This window comes from Pelodiscus sinensis, chromosome 2 (assembly GCF_052426305.1).
Source record: "Pelodiscus sinensis isolate ZL-2025 chromosome 2, ASM5242630v1, whole genome shotgun sequence".
Taxonomy (NCBI): domain Eukaryota; kingdom Metazoa; phylum Chordata; order Testudines; family Trionychidae; genus Pelodiscus; species Pelodiscus sinensis.
Genome location: NC_143053.1, coordinates 107526768 through 107543118, shown reverse-complemented (window position 1 = coordinate 107543118; position 16351 = coordinate 107526768). Strand labels below are relative to the sequence as shown.

At 41.2% G+C, this 16351-nt stretch overlaps 1 protein-coding gene across 4 annotated transcripts in view; it reads left to right on the top strand.

Moving 5' to 3' along the window:
• Window positions 1-16351, top strand: part of KDM1B (lysine demethylase 1B) — a 40863-nt gene that overhangs the window by 20061 nt on the left and 4451 nt on the right. For all 4 annotated transcript variants that reach the window (XM_075921178.2, XM_075921176.2, XM_075921177.2 and 1 more), the window contains exons 12-20: window positions 1414-1488; window positions 4827-4964; window positions 8401-8572; window positions 10048-10175; window positions 10900-11031; window positions 11921-11995; window positions 13282-13398; window positions 14565-14690; window positions 15293-15415. In XM_075921178.2, the coding sequence (XP_075777293.1) occupies window positions 1414-1488; window positions 4827-4964; window positions 8401-8572; window positions 10048-10175; window positions 10900-11031; window positions 11921-11995; window positions 13282-13398; window positions 14565-14690; window positions 15293-15415 (1086 nt within the window). The remainder of the gene's footprint in view (window positions 1-1413; window positions 1489-4826; window positions 4965-8400; window positions 8573-10047; window positions 10176-10899; window positions 11032-11920; window positions 11996-13281; window positions 13399-14564; window positions 14691-15292; window positions 15416-16351) is intronic.

Here is a 16351-nt window from a genome sequence, read left to right as displayed (position 1 = left end):
TCCAAAAAGATCTCACCAAACTGAGTGATTGGGCAACAAAATGGCAAATGAAATTTAATGTGGATAAGTGTAAAGTAATGCACATCGGGAAAAATAACTCCAACTACACGTACAGTATGATGGGGGCTAATTTGGCTATGACAAATCAGGAAAGAGATCTTGGAGTTATCGTGGATAGTTCTCTGAAAACTTCCACACAGAGTGCAGCGGTGGTCAAAAATGCAAATAGAATGCTAGGAATTATTAAGAAAGGAATAGAAAATAAGACAGAATATCTTACTGCCCCTGTATAAAACTATGGCACGCCCACATCTTGAATACTGTGTACAGATGTGATCTCCTCACCTCAAAAAAGATATTTTGGCCTTGGAAAGGGTTCAGAAAAGGGCAACTAAAATGATTAGGAGTTTGGAATGGGTCCCCTATGAAGAGAGGTTAAAGCGACTGGGACTTCTCAGTTTAGAAAAGAGGAGACTGAGGGGGGATATGATAGAGGTCTATAAAATCATGAGTGGTGTGGAGAGGACGGATAAAGAAAAGTTATTTATTAGTTCCCATAATAGGAGGACTAACTAGAGGACAGCAAATGAAATTAATGGGTAGCAGGTTTAAAACTAATAAAATAAAGTTCTTCTTCATAAAGCATGTAGTCAACCTGTGGAACTCCTTGCCAGAGGAGGCTGTGAAGGCTAGAACTATAACAGAGTTTAAAGAGAAGCTAGATAATTTCATGGAGGTTAGGTCCATAAAAAGCTATTAGCCAGGGGATAGAAATGGTGTCCCTGGCCTCTGTTCATCAGAGGCTGGAGAAAGATGGCAGGAGACAAATCACTTGATCTTTGTCTTCGGTCCACCCTCTCTGGGGCACCTGGTGCTGGCCACTGTCGGCAGACAGGCTACTGGGCTAGATGGACCTTTGGTCTGACCCAGTACGACCATTCTTATGTTCTTATATTCTTATGTAATGTAGCATCTCCTAGAAATGGACAATTACAGTTTTATGCTACATGTAAGTGAATAGTGAGTGCATTTTAAACTAGTCTTCATTATTCAATGACGTTTGTGATCAAAGATTCTTACAAGATACATGATGCTTTTGATCTTGCTTAGCTTTTTATCAGTACTGTTTTAGTCAAAGTAAATTGAGACATCTGTTTTAAACTAGTGTCCCCATTGCAGTAACAGGCCTACCATGAACCCTAATTAATCATGCCTTTCAAAATCATCGTTGACTGTTTTAGAGAACACAGGCCTGATCCCACACCACCAAAATCAGTGGGAGTACAGATCTCACTTCTTGTGTGCAAGGATTGATTTTTGGTTTTGCACTGACAGTTTTCTTCTAGAAGAACATTTGCTACTTTCCTTCTTTCTTTCTTTTCTTTTTCTTTTTTTTTTTTTTAAACAAAAAAGAAATCTGTCATCATTGTTGGTGCTGGGCCAGCAGGATTAGCAGCTGCAAGACAACTGCACAACTTTGGAATTAAGGTAAGAAGCTTTGGGATAAATAACGTTATTCAACACTTACTAACAGCAGACCTCCTACTGGAGGGAGTTTAGAAACCTGCTGTTCAGGAGTGGAAAAATTATATTTCTAATACAGATGTGTCCATAGAAGAGCCCAATAAATGTACAAAATCTAGTGGTTAATTAGGTTAGGTAATATCTGTTGTTTGTTTTTAAAGTCAAACAATCAAAGCAAAACAGCAATAAGTTTAGTACATATTTTATGTTCTATTTTTAAAAATGACCTATGAGAACATTGTCTAGAACAGACACTCTGATCCTTTATTTTGTTCTTTAGGTGCTTTCATAATGTAAATAATAAGGAAAATTAACTCTTGTTTATTAAATTAACTTTACCAAAATTCAAAATAATTGATGTGATTTATTTATAATAAACAAATGCACATAAATTGCATATGTTTGATGATATTCCTCTTCCTCCACTCTTTTTGATGGCTCTAATCATCTTGAGCCTGCAAAAATTTACCTTGAAATAATTTTGTACATGTGAAGTCCCCTTTAAAATTAGTGGCCAACTGCTACCGTGTGTAAATGTTTGCAGAACTAGAGATTGTCAGATTTGAGCAGCTGGCTTCTTGATTTCTTTTGAATATCATTGTGACCAGCTGCCTGAATGGGCCACATTGAAAAGGCCATATTTAGGGCAGACTTCAGGAAATAGGGCAGACACTCCCCCAAAACTGGTGATTTACTCTAGAATTAGATTCCTGAAGCCAGTAACAAAAAAGCTTCTGCAGTACCACATTGGTTAACCAGAAGTTGAACACAGTCTTCTTTAGGTATTTGACCCCTTAGCTCCCATACATACAATCAGATCTAAGATACCAAGAGGTTCTTTAAAACGTATTTCATGTGTGAGCTTCTTACTGATCACAAAGAATCAGATAGATACTGATCTGGAGTATCTGAGATCTTACCCGAGTATCACACAGTCAGCCAATTCTTAGTGAACAAATTACCGGTTTATTAATAAAAGAAGAGAGCTACAAATGATATATTAATCATCTACAATACAAATGATTGCATGGTCCTAATATCAGGTTTGTAGCGGTGATAAAATCTCTCTGGTAACTTCCAAAAGATTGGAAGGTCCTCAGTCCATAGGAGTAATACCTGGGAAGTCGACAAATGCCTTTGATGTCGACCTCCGAGCGTCCAGACTACTGCGCTGAGCCGACGAACAGCTGATTGGCTCAGCGTGGCAGCCATTTAAATTTAAATGAAGCGGCAATTATTTAAATCGCCGCTTCATTTTCCTATGCCGGGTAGCCTAATCTACATGCCTCTGTTGCTAGAGGCATGTAGTCTAGACGTACCCTATTTCAAGATGCTCCTTTTTAATTGTAAATCCACAAGCCAGAGAATTAGAAGAGGAAAGAGGCAAAATGGAGGTATCCTTTATAGCCTTTGCCATGTGCATGGAAATTTAATGTCCCTATCTGGAGTCACATCTCATTATCACATGGCTGCACATGCTTTGCTCACTTGTGCAGCTCTTTGCCATATTCTTTCTGAGGTGTCTAAAAGAAAGGCTTACTGGACAGGATGGATTTCTTCAATGACCCACTGTAAGCTGAGTGTCTTAATGGGCCATCAATGCATAGGTTTCTAGCCCTGATGTTAATCCATTTCAAAGATGTCACCCAGGAACAAAACATATTGGAGATACAAATGCATAACCAATATTTACAACTTTAGATAAAAAGATCATACATGGATTTAATCAGGATAATTGTATTAGATAGATTGTAACTTTTCCATTGCCACTTACATGATACATGTTGTGCAAGATTTATGGAAATTGTGTAACAGAGGTAATAACAGTGGTATAAATGGTCCCCTTTCCTGTGCACAGCATCACAGGATGTGGTGATGTGGCTCTTTTTCAACAGCGATGAGAAGATGAGGGTGCTTGAAGGGAAAATGACTTATTGTAATGAAAGCCATTCCATGTCTCCGTTTAGACCTCTTTGGCAGTGTCAAATTTGCATATGAATTCCAACTCAGCAGTTTCGCCTTGCAGTTTATTTTTGAAGCTTTTTTGCTTATGAATGGTAATTTGCAATGAATTATATTAATGTCAAACAGTAAAAACAGTTTTATTGGAAATTATTGCTTGTCTCTTTTAGGGATGTTAACAAGCAGGTATTTAATCATGTAGTCGATAAAATATTTATCAACGACACGATTAGTGGATAAGGGAAAGCACTCAATTTCGGCTCACACTGACTCCGGGTGCTACCCCTGCTGCGGCTTTATAGTTTAAATGTAGTAAGAGCCAGGCTACCTGCCCACTTTGCTGTTACTACATTTAAACTGCAAAGCCGCAGCGGGGGTAAGTCCCAGATCCGGGTCCAACTGGGACTGAGCTGGGCTTGCTTAGTCCTGGTTCACGCCAAGTCCAGCAGCCCCTGTCCATGTAGGTTCCCAGTGAGCTTGGACCCGTGGCAGGCAGGGGCTGCTTCACACCCTGTCTCTTCCTCTCCCTCCTCCGCTGCTGCCTATGATAGAGGCAGCAGTGCGGGTGGGGGGTAAGGTAGCACTGTGGAAATGGTGCTGGGGGAAACAGCTTTTAAGCGAGATCCCCCCAGCACCAGCTCCTGCTTCCTCCCACCTTGCTGCCTCAGATACAGAGGCAGCAAGGCAGGGCAATGCGAGTAGTTGAGTACTCGACTCGACTACTCACTTAGAACCCTCGTCCCTTTAGAAAATATTTATTTTTCAGTATATGAAATGTATTTTAAAAGAGTAAGTGAAAGGTCAACATATATTAACTTAAACAACTGGAGCACGTCTCTAAATCTGAAAAATAGGAAATTTTTTCACCTTGTAGATGTTGAGATAAGGAAATGATGATTAGTTTTATCTAGCACATGCTTAGTTTTATTAAGGTATTAATTTTGGTTAAAGTTTGAGAGCCTTGTTTTGTAATTGTATGAGTGTATGTATACCTTTAAGATAGCCTTTAAATGACAATTTGAGGAATGTGAATGGAAGGGCTGCTCTTTTAATGTCTATTTATCAATAAAAGAAAGTATGAAGTAACATAACTAAGCAGCTTAATTTTGTCTTAATTGTGGAGCCCAGGGGCAGATGACCGTTTTGTGGGGCCCCGGGCAGCATAATTCCGCGGGGCCCCCCCTTTGCCACGGTGCATGCACAGTGACGCCATGTGCATGCGCGGGGCCCGGGGCGGCCGCCCCGTTCGCCCTGCTCTATATCCGCCCCTGGTGGAGCCTTTATAGGTGGTTTTTAAAATATCTTCTCTGACAACTTCCTAAGCTATGTTTGTGTTACAGGTCATTGTGCTAGAAGCGAAAGACAGGATTGGTGGGCGCGTGTGGGACGATAAGACTTTCAAAGGAGTCACTGTAGGAAAAGGAGCACAGATTGTCAACGGCTGCGTCAACAACCCAATAGCACTAATGTGTGAGCAAGTGGGTTCCTTCCCTGAAATGGTTATGCTTTATTGTCAGTGATGTAGGCATGTATATATGTAGGAGTGCCATGGTTTTGCTCCACATGAGTTAATATTTAAATATATAAAAGATTCTTTCCGGGAATTAGTCAAGTCAGCATCTATTGTAAGCAAGGCATTGATTGAGCTAACCTTAAAATGATCTGTTTCTTCAAAATATTTCAAATCAAACCAAACGCTCCCTCACAATAGACTTCCTTATAGCAAAGCTGCTTTTATTTGTGATTGTAATTGTTTTGCTGGGACATTTAAGTCGTTTATGAAGGTGAAATAGAATAAATCCTTGGCTTCAAGTACTGCCTTTCAGACAGAGTACTGCACATGTATTTATTGTCTTAAATGGCTCTTTAAATACAGTGAAGTTTGGTCCATGTCAACTTTATAAATGAAGCAAAAGACAAAGTATTTTCAGAGTACAAATTTTGAATTAACAGTCTTGCCATTTATGATTATTATTGTCCACTTTAATTCAGGAAAGGAGGTGAAGAAATATCTAACTCATTGATATTCTGCTCACAGTATCTTTAGTCTATACTATAGCTTAGGTCAGTGGTCTCTAATTTTTTAAAGCACAAAATCACTTTTTGAATCTAAGTCAATCTAGGATCTGCCTAAACCCAGATACCCTTGCTGGACCTCCATCTCTGCCCCTTCTCTGAGGCCCGACCCTGCTCGCCGTGGAGATGGGGGTAGAGAGGCAGTGGAGGGGAACACCCTGGCCAAACCAGTCAGGATCACCTGTCAGAGCCCCCAGGATCTACCAGTAGATCCCGATCTACTGGTTGGTGATCACTGTCTTAGGTGAACCAAATTAATAGAGAAAGTTCACAACTTAATGGGTGACAACAAGAGATCCTGATTAAATGCAATTCTAACTTAGCTATCAAATTGATCTCTATAGAAAAAATCACTTTCAAAACTATTCGTAGCATTACTAATTTATATATGGAGAAATGGTCAGTATGTAAAACATAAACTTATCAAGGTTGAGAACTTTGGGGTCCATCTGTATTGCAGTAACAACCAGATCTGGTGACCCAATTTATGACATGGGGTTGATGTGATTAAAACACAGTTCTGTCTTGTAAGTGATATCAGTGTGGTAACCATGTCTTTGATTTGTGCTGCAGCCTTGGCCAGAGCAGGGCTTTAGCACAGGGTTAGGCACATTGCTAAAATAAAAATAGCTGGGCACCAACTGGAAGGAGCCATGTTTTTACCTGCAACTGAGGACAGTGTTGCAACTGGTCCCCAACAGATTGGTGGTTGTGGTTTTAGCAAGCCCTTAAAGTGGAGTCAGCAATAGTTTTCAATTAAAAGCCCCAGGTGACCTTAATGTGTGGTTTTATGGGGTTGTGGGGATTGTCTCAATGACTTCTAGATGAAATCCAGACAGGCTACCAGTAAAAAGCTGTTTTCAAACTAGAGGATTGCAGATTCCCAGATAGCTTTATGTACAGATCCCAGGCTAAGTTTTTGCAAGTTGAGCTTAGCTAATTAGACTGCTGGAGACAGAGCCAGGAGAAAACTGAGAATTTTTCTATAACTGTCCCATCCTCTGTCTGTGGCACTAAGAAGAGTAAAGGAAAACATAGCAAAACCTTATTTTAATCAGAAAAGTGAGAAGTTATGGCTTCTGAATACCCAGAGTGATCTGACTGTTGAATTATAGTGTGTGTGGTCACTTATTTAGGGTGGGGTTTTTTTCAATATAGAATTGTACTTTTGAGAAAGACCTGCAGTGGGAAGCAGCCTCACAGGATAAGTGGGTAGAATGGGGAAATCTTAGTCCATATCTCTGACAAGGTAAAAGCACATTGAAAAGAATTTGTGCTTCATCCACTTGGACTCTATGGAACAAGTTACTGTGACTTTTTTTTGGGAAGTATTAGGTTAGTTACCCAAGCAAATCAAGGTTTAACACTCAACTTAATCTGTCTTTCTGTCTGTAATGCAATAATTTTCAATTAGGGATGTAAATACCTTTTACAAATTAATTGGTTAAACAATATAATTTTAATTAGTTAACTGGGGTCCCACCACGGGTGGCAAGGCTGCTGCAACCAGCCGGGGAGGGGCGGGGGTGCTGCTGTGCCATGGGCCGGAGTGGCTTGTCACAGCGAGAGAGGTGCTGTGCCTGCCCACTGGTTACTAGGTAAGCATGCCGGTCAGGCTAATGCTCTCTGAGTAATTGGTTAACCTTTTTCCTGTTTTGAATGCCCCATTTGATCAATTACAAAACATTCAGGGATTGTTCTAGTCCTCAGTAGGCAGAACCATATTGATATTGGTGAAAACGGGACACACAGAGCTCCAAGCACCTGGTTGCTAAGCTCAGCAGTATGGAGGACGCAGAGTCCGATATGAGAGAAGAGGGTTTGGGGGGGTTGCAGTGAGTCTCTGAAATAGAGTGAGATGGGAGGGTAGAATACCGAGAGTGTGGGGTATGTGTGGAAGAACAGAAGGCGCTCCTGCTGTGTGCCATGTACTCGGTCCTACAAAAGCAATGGAAAGAGCAACTTTTCTAGTCTGACCATTTCCTAATGCTAGGAACTGCCTTTGTACTGCCTTTGATGTGTTGTTGACTAAAAGTCATGGGCCTGATTTAACTTCAGAGTTTCACGTTTTACTTGGAACTAAATATTTTAAGAGGTTGAGACTAGGGATGTAAAGGACTAGTCAACAGGATAGTTGACCAGCTGCTCCCCCGCTTGCTGCCTCTATCAGATAGAGGTAGCAAGGGGGGGAATAAAAGGGAGGTACTTAAAAGTGGCAGCACCGCATGGAACCCGGGGTCAGCTGCTCCGTGCGGTGCTGCCACTTGGAATGCCGCAGAGAGCCAGACTCCTCAGCTGACCCTGGGTTCCACCTGGCGCTGCCACTTTGAAATGCCAGGTGAAGCCCAGGATCAGCTGGGGACTCCCCAACTGACCCTGGGCTCCATGCAGCATGCCAGCTTTGATATGTACAAAAGTCCCCAGCAGGGGCTCTTGGGCATTTCGAAGCGGAAGCGCCCGCATGGATCTTGGAGTCAGCAGGGGACTCCCTGCTGGCCCCGGGCTCCACGTGGCGTGCTAGCTTTGACATGCACAAGAGCCCCCACTGGGGCTCTGGTACATTTCAAAGGAGGAACACGGAAGTGCTTATTGACTAGTTGAGTAGTCCATGGAAATTCCATCGACTACTCAACTAGCAAATTAATCGCTACTTAACATCCTTAGGTTGAATTAGACCGGAGTCTTAACTATTTAAAGTGTGTGAAAATTCCATGTTCCTCACAATGCTTTATTCCTAATGATTTAACCCTTTTAAAAAAATGTACTTGAGCAATTTAGAAAGTGAAGTTTCCTTCAAAGAAATTTTACTTTTATTCATTTTTTAACTTTCTTTTGAAGCTTGGCATTAAAATGCACAAACTAGGAGAGAGATGTGATTTGATCCAAGAAGGTGGAAGGATAACTGACCCCACTATCGATAAGCGCATGGACTTTCATTTCAATGCCATCTTGGATGTTGTCTCAGAATGGAGAAAAGATAAGACCCAACATCAAGATGTCCCTCTTGGAGGTAAGAGAGCAATTGTCCTGGACACCAGAGAGGTTGACAGTGTTCATAACTATCAAAATAAGAGGACTTCTCTGGCATTTGCCTTTTGTTTCATATACAATTTGGAGATTCTGAATATTTGTATGTATAGTTGGCCTTTCACTTCAATAGAGCCTAGAAGTTCATCGAAGTTTCACCACTGAATTCAGTAGGGCCAAGATTTAACCCCCAGATTTGAAGATCATATCTCATTTGAAGGGTAATTTTTTCCTACATTGATAGTAACGTAGCAGATTGGATCAGTTGTTTTCATGGCCATTTTTAACTACCAGACATTGGCTTTGCTACTAATTTGAATCTAAAAATATGTCTACACTGCAATTACACAACTTTGGCTGGTCTGTGCCAGCTGATTTGGGCTCATGGTACTCAGGATAAGGGGCTTTTTAATAGTGGTAGACATTCAGCCAACCTCAGGGCCCTTCTTTCACCATGGAATTCTAGAGTACTGAATGTCTACACTCCAGTTAAACAGTCCCTTAGCATGAGCCCAAGAGAGCTGGCACCTGCAAGCAGACATGCCTGAAATAGCTGAAGCAGATTTGGTTGGATAAAGAAAGTCAGGGCACTTATAATTTTATAGTTTTAAAATTACATTTTCAGACTGTAGTTCTGCTCCTTTTTTCTGTGACTGATGAAGAGACTCCATTAGTCTTAGGAGAGCTTAGAATAGGACCCCAGTTTTGTGAAAATTACACAAGATTCTATAGAAGGTGGCATTTATGAATTGTTGTGGCTTTTTGTGCGTGTTTTTGTTTTTTGTTTCTTTAATAAATTAGCCTTGGGGAATGTGTGTCATTTAAACCACAACTGCAGTGCCGTCTACTGATGGTAGCCAATCGATGAATTTCTCTGCTGTCTACGTTAGTTATTCCAGGACTCCTTTTTAACCAGATTTTTACCCGACTTTTACGGTAATATCTACTCCTTTTTGAGGTTACTTCTTTCTTGGGAAATGTACAGTGCCGTATCAGTCTCTGAAATCAAATTATTTTAATTCTAAATCAAATCAGGGTTTCAGCTGATCACGTGACAGATCTTATTTTCATGTATTCTGTAGCAGCTTTTTCACTACATCAGAAATAAATGTGAATGAGTATTAAGTAGAGAAGCTAATATGTACCTGTGTGCAATGGTTAATGAATAAACCTGGGCTCATCAATTAACCCTCACGATTATATGCAGCCCCCCTCCCCTGCTGCCTCTGTATCAGAGGCATTCGGGGGGAGGCAGGAGCCAATGCTCGCAGGGAGCTGGTGCCCCTGCGTGTAAATGTGTAACCACTGAAAAACTTCAGCGGTAACACGTTCACAAAAAAAAATGGTATTTGAGCATCCCTAGTATTGATTGTTAACTTGCAAACTAGTGAGATTCAGAGAATAATGAACCACACTCACCAATTTCTACATTTTTATTTTAAATCTGTTCCTGTACAGAGAAGATACAGGAGATCTATAAAGCTTTTATTCAGGAGTCGGGTATCCAGTTCAGTGATCTGGAAGAAAAGGTGCTGCAATTCCATCTCAGTAACTTGGAGTATGCCTGTGGCAGTGACCTCAATCAGGTGAGTGCATGGTTCGTCAATATGTGATGTAATTTAGAAAGAGAGAGGAAGGCTAATCTAATGTCTAGAGCACTACCCTGAAACCTAGGAAATAGGGGCAGTTCCCCGCTCCACCTTAGACCTCCTGGGTGACTTCTTGGTGATTGAGATGATAACCCTAACCCTAGGGAAATTCACCTCCAGTTTGAACATTACACTCAAGCGCTCACTGCAAAATGTGAAGTTAACTCCTGTGATCTAATGGAAACTAAGAATGTAATTGTATAAATGTTTAAATGATTAACTGATAAAGCAGGAGTTTATTGGTTACTGTAATGGTTAAACACTGGCTCCCAGCTTCCCTCCTGGGAAGCCAGCAGCCCACCCCACACTGCGGGCTTTGTATATCCTTGTTTGAGCCAGAAACCCTTTTTTACTGATATCTGGAATGTTTTATGCCTTTACACCAGTCTTTTCACAATGCTTTTCTTGCACTTTGCCAAATGATGCTCTCGGTAGAGTATCTCCTAGTAACTTAGCCAGATTGTGCCATTTTGCTTAATTAGACAACTTGCATCGCACAGCTTTATTTAGAGAGAGGATTTGCTTGTCTTTGTTGTTTGCCATGCATCTGATCCCCTGGCATGGAAGGATCCAGTTTGACTTCCTCTACACGTGTGGCTTTTATAAAGTTTACATGTTGTCTCCTGACTATTAGAGACAACCTATTATGTTCTATTCACAGGTATCTGCACGCTCATGGGACCACAATGAATTTTTTGCCCAGTTTGCTGGAGATCATACCCTTTTAATACCTGGCTATTCTACCATAATAGAAAAACTGGCTGAAGGGATTGACATTCATCTTAAGCTTCCGGTGAGTTGTAAAATGATGGTGCCAGGGAATCCATCAGACTAATAGTATCACAGCCAAGGAGAGGGCAGGAGGGGAAGGCAGCTAAATAGAGAGAAAGAGGATTCTAAAATGCCTGGATTAACTTAAATGAGGAAAGAGGAGCACTTGGTCCCATTCCCTCTTGCCCAGCCAGTGGCTAAGCAGAGGACTGAATTGGATATGAAAGGGTGGTACCTCACATCCTGCTATACATATGTTTGGAGTTCTCATTCCCGGTTGTTCTGTCAAGGTTGTTCCCCCAGGAATAGTAGAAGTGGGGGAGAGCTTGAGAGATCATCAAGTGTAGTCCCCTGCCCTCACAGCTGGACCAAGCGCTGTCTAGATCATCCCTAATAGATGTTTATCTAACCTGCTCTTGAATATCTCCAGTGATGGAGATTCTGCAGTCTCCCTAGGCAATTTATTCCAGTGTTTAACCACTCTGATAGCTAGGAAGTTTTTCCTAATGTCCAACCTAAACCTCCCTTGCTGCAGTTTAAGCCCCATTGCTTCTTGACCTATACTCAGAGGCCATGGAGAACAATTTCCTCCCCTCCTCCCTGTGACACTCTTTTAGATGAATGAGAGGGTATTGCTTTGAAGCATACAAGCATGTTTTCATAGTCCACAGACTAATCTGGGTTTGAGATAACTGAGTTGCTTCATTTGAACAGTGAACTTTTGCTTCAAGTTCCCTTTTTCCACAGTGGCTAGTTTTTCTGATGTAACATGCCCTTCTGCATCAAATATGGGAGCCAACCTGTAGTGGGAATAAAGTTTATAGACTTGTAATAATTTCCTATCCTCGTCTAAATGGGAACATACTGTTTCAGAAAATTTGGTGTGCCATTATTTTCACTTTGTAAAACAGGTACACACTATAGACTATTCTGGGGAAGAAGTCCAGGTCACCACAGCAGATGGAACTATGTGGACAGCACAAAAGGTAATTAGTATGCTTCAAGTTTATCTATATTTATATAAAATTCTGTAGAGGTTAAAAAAAATCTGTCAATCCAATGCTCTAAAGTCATTAGGGCAATATAAAAGAGACATGTTGAAAATCAGCTTGCTTTAGTGACAAGAACAGCTGTTGTTACATTCCTCACTCCCCCCTCCTATTTTGTATGTTTATATCACACACACACACACACACACACACACACACACACACACACACACACACACACACACACGTACATGCTCTCTCTTCCTCACTCCCCCCCTCCTATTTTGTATGTTTATATCACACACACACATACACGTACATGCTCTCTCTATTTACTCCCTTTCTCTGGGAGTACACATCATTCTTTTTACTACTAAATCTACCCTCATTTCTTATCATTCCAACTGTTCTAATCTGCCCAGGCTTGCTTCTCTAATTTTGAGGGTGTGTACAGCTAATCAAGGCCATGGGCAGTCACTATGGCTGGCTCTGGGGGCCTGACTCCCCTAGCCCCACCCCCTCAATGAGGCACCCACCAGCACTACAGGGAGGAGAAGAGTGCATGTCTCATCATCCCTGGAACAGCAAGCCTCCCTGGCCCCAGGAGCAGCAGAGAGGAAGGAGGCCATGTGGCTCCAGCCTCCCCAGCCCCAGAGCAGCGAGAAGGGAGGTGGTCACGTGGCCCAAGCTCGCCCAACCCTCCCTGCCCCCGGGGAGCAGCAGGAAGGGAGGCAGCAGCATGACCTAAGCTGCCCCAGAGCATGGGAGAGCGGGCACTGGGGGTAGCAACACTCCGCTCCCAGCTGGCATTCTGGGGATGGAGTGTGGGAGGGACTAGGCTGGCAATTTGGGAAGGCAGAGCCTTCCTCAGCCTAAGCCCCCGGGTGCCCATGATCAAGGCTGAGTCAACGAGAAGCCCAAGCAGCACAATAAGACATGAATCTGTTGTGCATGGCATACAGACAAGTAAAAAAAAAATAGGCCACTGGGAAACCCTAGAATTGTAACCATCAGGGATCATTGTTCATCGCTGTGATGCAAGTCGCTCTATAGACCACAATGGGAGAACCACTGACTGAGGAGTCTGCTCTTTGCTGAATGTGTGCACATGGCTGCCATTAATGTGTAGTGCAGGAGACAGTAACCCCAAGCTGGCCTGAGAGAATTGTGCCGTGTCTGTCTTCTGTTATAAGAACAATAGCTACTTACCAGATGTGACTAGTTTTAATTGCTTTGTTAAGCTTCTTCTATTGTTGTGATGGGGATTGTTTATTCTTCCATAGGTTTTGGTTACTGTGCCGCTGGCCCTTCTTCAGAAAAATGCCATTCAGTTTAATCCACCATTGTCAGAGAGAAAAATGAAAGCCATTAACAGTTTGGGAGCAGGAGTCATTGAAAAGGTACATAATCAAAATTACTTGTTAGTTATGTGAAAGAAAATGAACATCAAGTGCTTTGAGGCTTTTTAATAGAGATGCTAATATACCCTTTTTCTCATGCTTCTGACTTGTATCCTCTAGCATAATTCACTTTCATGCTATAAGCATAGAACTACTGTGATATGTTTGGGTATGCAGATTGCAAAATTGTCTGTCTGAATTTTTTTTTTTAACCTGCACAACATACATTTAAATAAATAAAAAAACACAGAAGAGCAAAATGGTATCTGGACCCTGCATATTTATTTTTCTTTCCTATTCTTTTTCTGTCCTAATTTAACAATTTTTTTTAAACAAATTGTTTTGTAGAAAATCACTGCTGGCCTTTAATCTTTGTGCCTATATTTGAACAATGTGTATGATAAGAGTATTAAATCTGATAGACATGAGGGGTGAAATCCACCCTCTGGAGTTCCTTTGTCAGGAAAAAGGGCCACAGTGGCATAAAAGCACGCTGATGAAAACCCTGTATTTTCCCTGGAAAGGATTCTCCCCTCGTCCACTAGTGCGTGAGTGGCTACTATCTCTGAGGTTCCCCTCACATTCACAAATCTTGTGTGTACTGGGGGTGGGGTTTGGCAGGATGTGAGTGTGCCAGGTCCACAGCACTGCAGAAATTCCAGCCATTGCTGCACCCTTCAGGGGAACTCTTCCTCTCTGCTGAGTTCTGTGTAGTGCCTCCAAAGAGGTGCAGCAACGAATTTTGCCCAAGGTTTTCTGTAGCCAAATTAATTGCCAACATTAGTTGGATTGTGCCTTTTTTAAATCCAAGAGACAACAAGAAATTTTATACCACTTCTTGAAAAACAAACAAAAAAACCCCTAAATATCTTACACTGAGAACTAGTGTTCCCTATCTATGTTCCATCCACTTGTGGAGAATAAATTTTATGATGTGCATTGAGGCATGTGTAGAAACACATGCTAGTGGCTATGGGTGCTCTGCTGGGCAGCATTTGAATCTCTTCCGGCAGCTGCTGAAGTGCACAGCTTGCAGGGAACACTGCTGAGAACTTCTAGCATATTTGGGTACCTGAAGTTGAAGGGGGAGAGAGAGAAATTTTTACAAGGTATGTTGCTAATTTGTAATATGAAATTCTCACCAACTGAATCTGCTCTCTCTCTAGGTTGCCTTGCAGTTTCCTTACAGATTTTGGGACAGCAAAATTCAGGGAGCTGACTTTTTTGGTCACGTTCCACCTTGTTCCAGCAAACGGGGGCTCTTCAGTGTGTTCTATGATATGGATCCACAGGTACCACAGTACCATATTCTATATATAGTGGAATGTCAGTATTTTCATCTTGCTTGGTAATGATGGTAAATTAATTGTCCTATAAAGAGGAGAGGGAGGAATGGGATACTGTGATCAAGATGATCTTTAGAACAAAATACTTAATGCTTGAGCAAAAACCCAGTGAAATCAATAATAAAAACTTTCATTGACTACAGTGTGTCGCAGGCCCATAATGGATCTTAGTGAGGCCTTTTTTTTTTTTTTGTTTCCATCTCTGGAAGTTAACAGTGGAGCTTCAGCATTAAACAGATCAGATCTGGCATTAAAAATGTGACTTGTCTGCATGAAAAGAAGCATTTTGTTAGCCTGACAAATATGTGGGTTCCAGTTAAGTTTGCACAGTTTTATAAAAGGGACTAGCTCTACTCAATACATTTCTAACTTGTTTCATATCTGAGAGTGAAAACTGCAGAGGATGAATTTCTTAGGGGCCATAACTGACTTGGTTTAAAAAAAAAAGTTAATTTTCCCTACTGTCTATTGGAACAACAGTAATTTAGGTGACTTTCTGAACATTCTTAGTATTTCTGAAATATCAAATGTTAATGTGTTGATTCTAGGGTAAATACAGTGTACTAATGTCAGTAGTTACCGGAGATGCTGTGACAACCATTAAGAATTTAGATGACAAACAAGTACTACAACTGTGCATGACTGTACTTCGAGAGCTGTTTAAGGAACAGGTAAGAGAAAGAAAAATCAATTTGCCACAGATTTAAAGGTGGACTTGAAAAGACACAAAAAATGTGTGCCTATTTATTATTTCTCTGATAAAGGATATATAGAGTATAAAAAATGCCTAAAACATTGTTTCTTTGGGAGGGGTGGGGTGTTAATTTGTTTGAAGTGTGAGTTTGTTTTCTGCCTGTCTTTTGTCAGAAAAAGGAATGTCAGCTTGGTTATCTGTGATCACAGAAATGAGAATTTGGAGGTATGTTGAGCCTGCATTTAAGAAATGGGGCTGTTAACTTTCATTTGGTTTACAATTTTTTCTCCATGTGTTTTTGGTTAGAGGTACTAAAAATACCAAACAAAGTTTAACCGGTCTGAATAAAAGTCACATCAGTTCATCCAGTGTCATTTCTTTCATCTTTGTGATGTTATCACCACAAAGTTCTTCCATGCAGAAAGTTGTCTAGGCTAAACAAGAGCTGTTTTTTTTTAATATGAAAACTAACTTACTCTTTCTTCCAGTCCCAGCTCACACCATGTCCGAGCTGCTGCAGCTCTGCAGTTTAAATGTAGTAAGAGCTGGGCAGACAGGCATCCCAGCTCTTACTACATTTAAATTGCAGAGCTGCAGTGGAGGTAGCTCCCAGACTCAGCGCAAGCGGGTTCTGAGTGCTTGCCCTTATCAACTAATTGTGTAGTCAAAAAAAAATTGTAGGCTACACAATTATTCAAATACCTGCTTCTTAACATCCCTAACTTATACCAAACTGTATTCATATTAAAAGTTCACCTATTTGCTATTCTGATAACTCAGGAATTTACAGGTGGCAAATTGATATTTGGTCTGCATGCCAGTCTGATAATTTATTCTCCATCTTACATAACCAGAAGAGCCTTCTGCAAAAATCTTATCTGTAAGACTTCTTTCAGGGTGGACCAGTTACTAT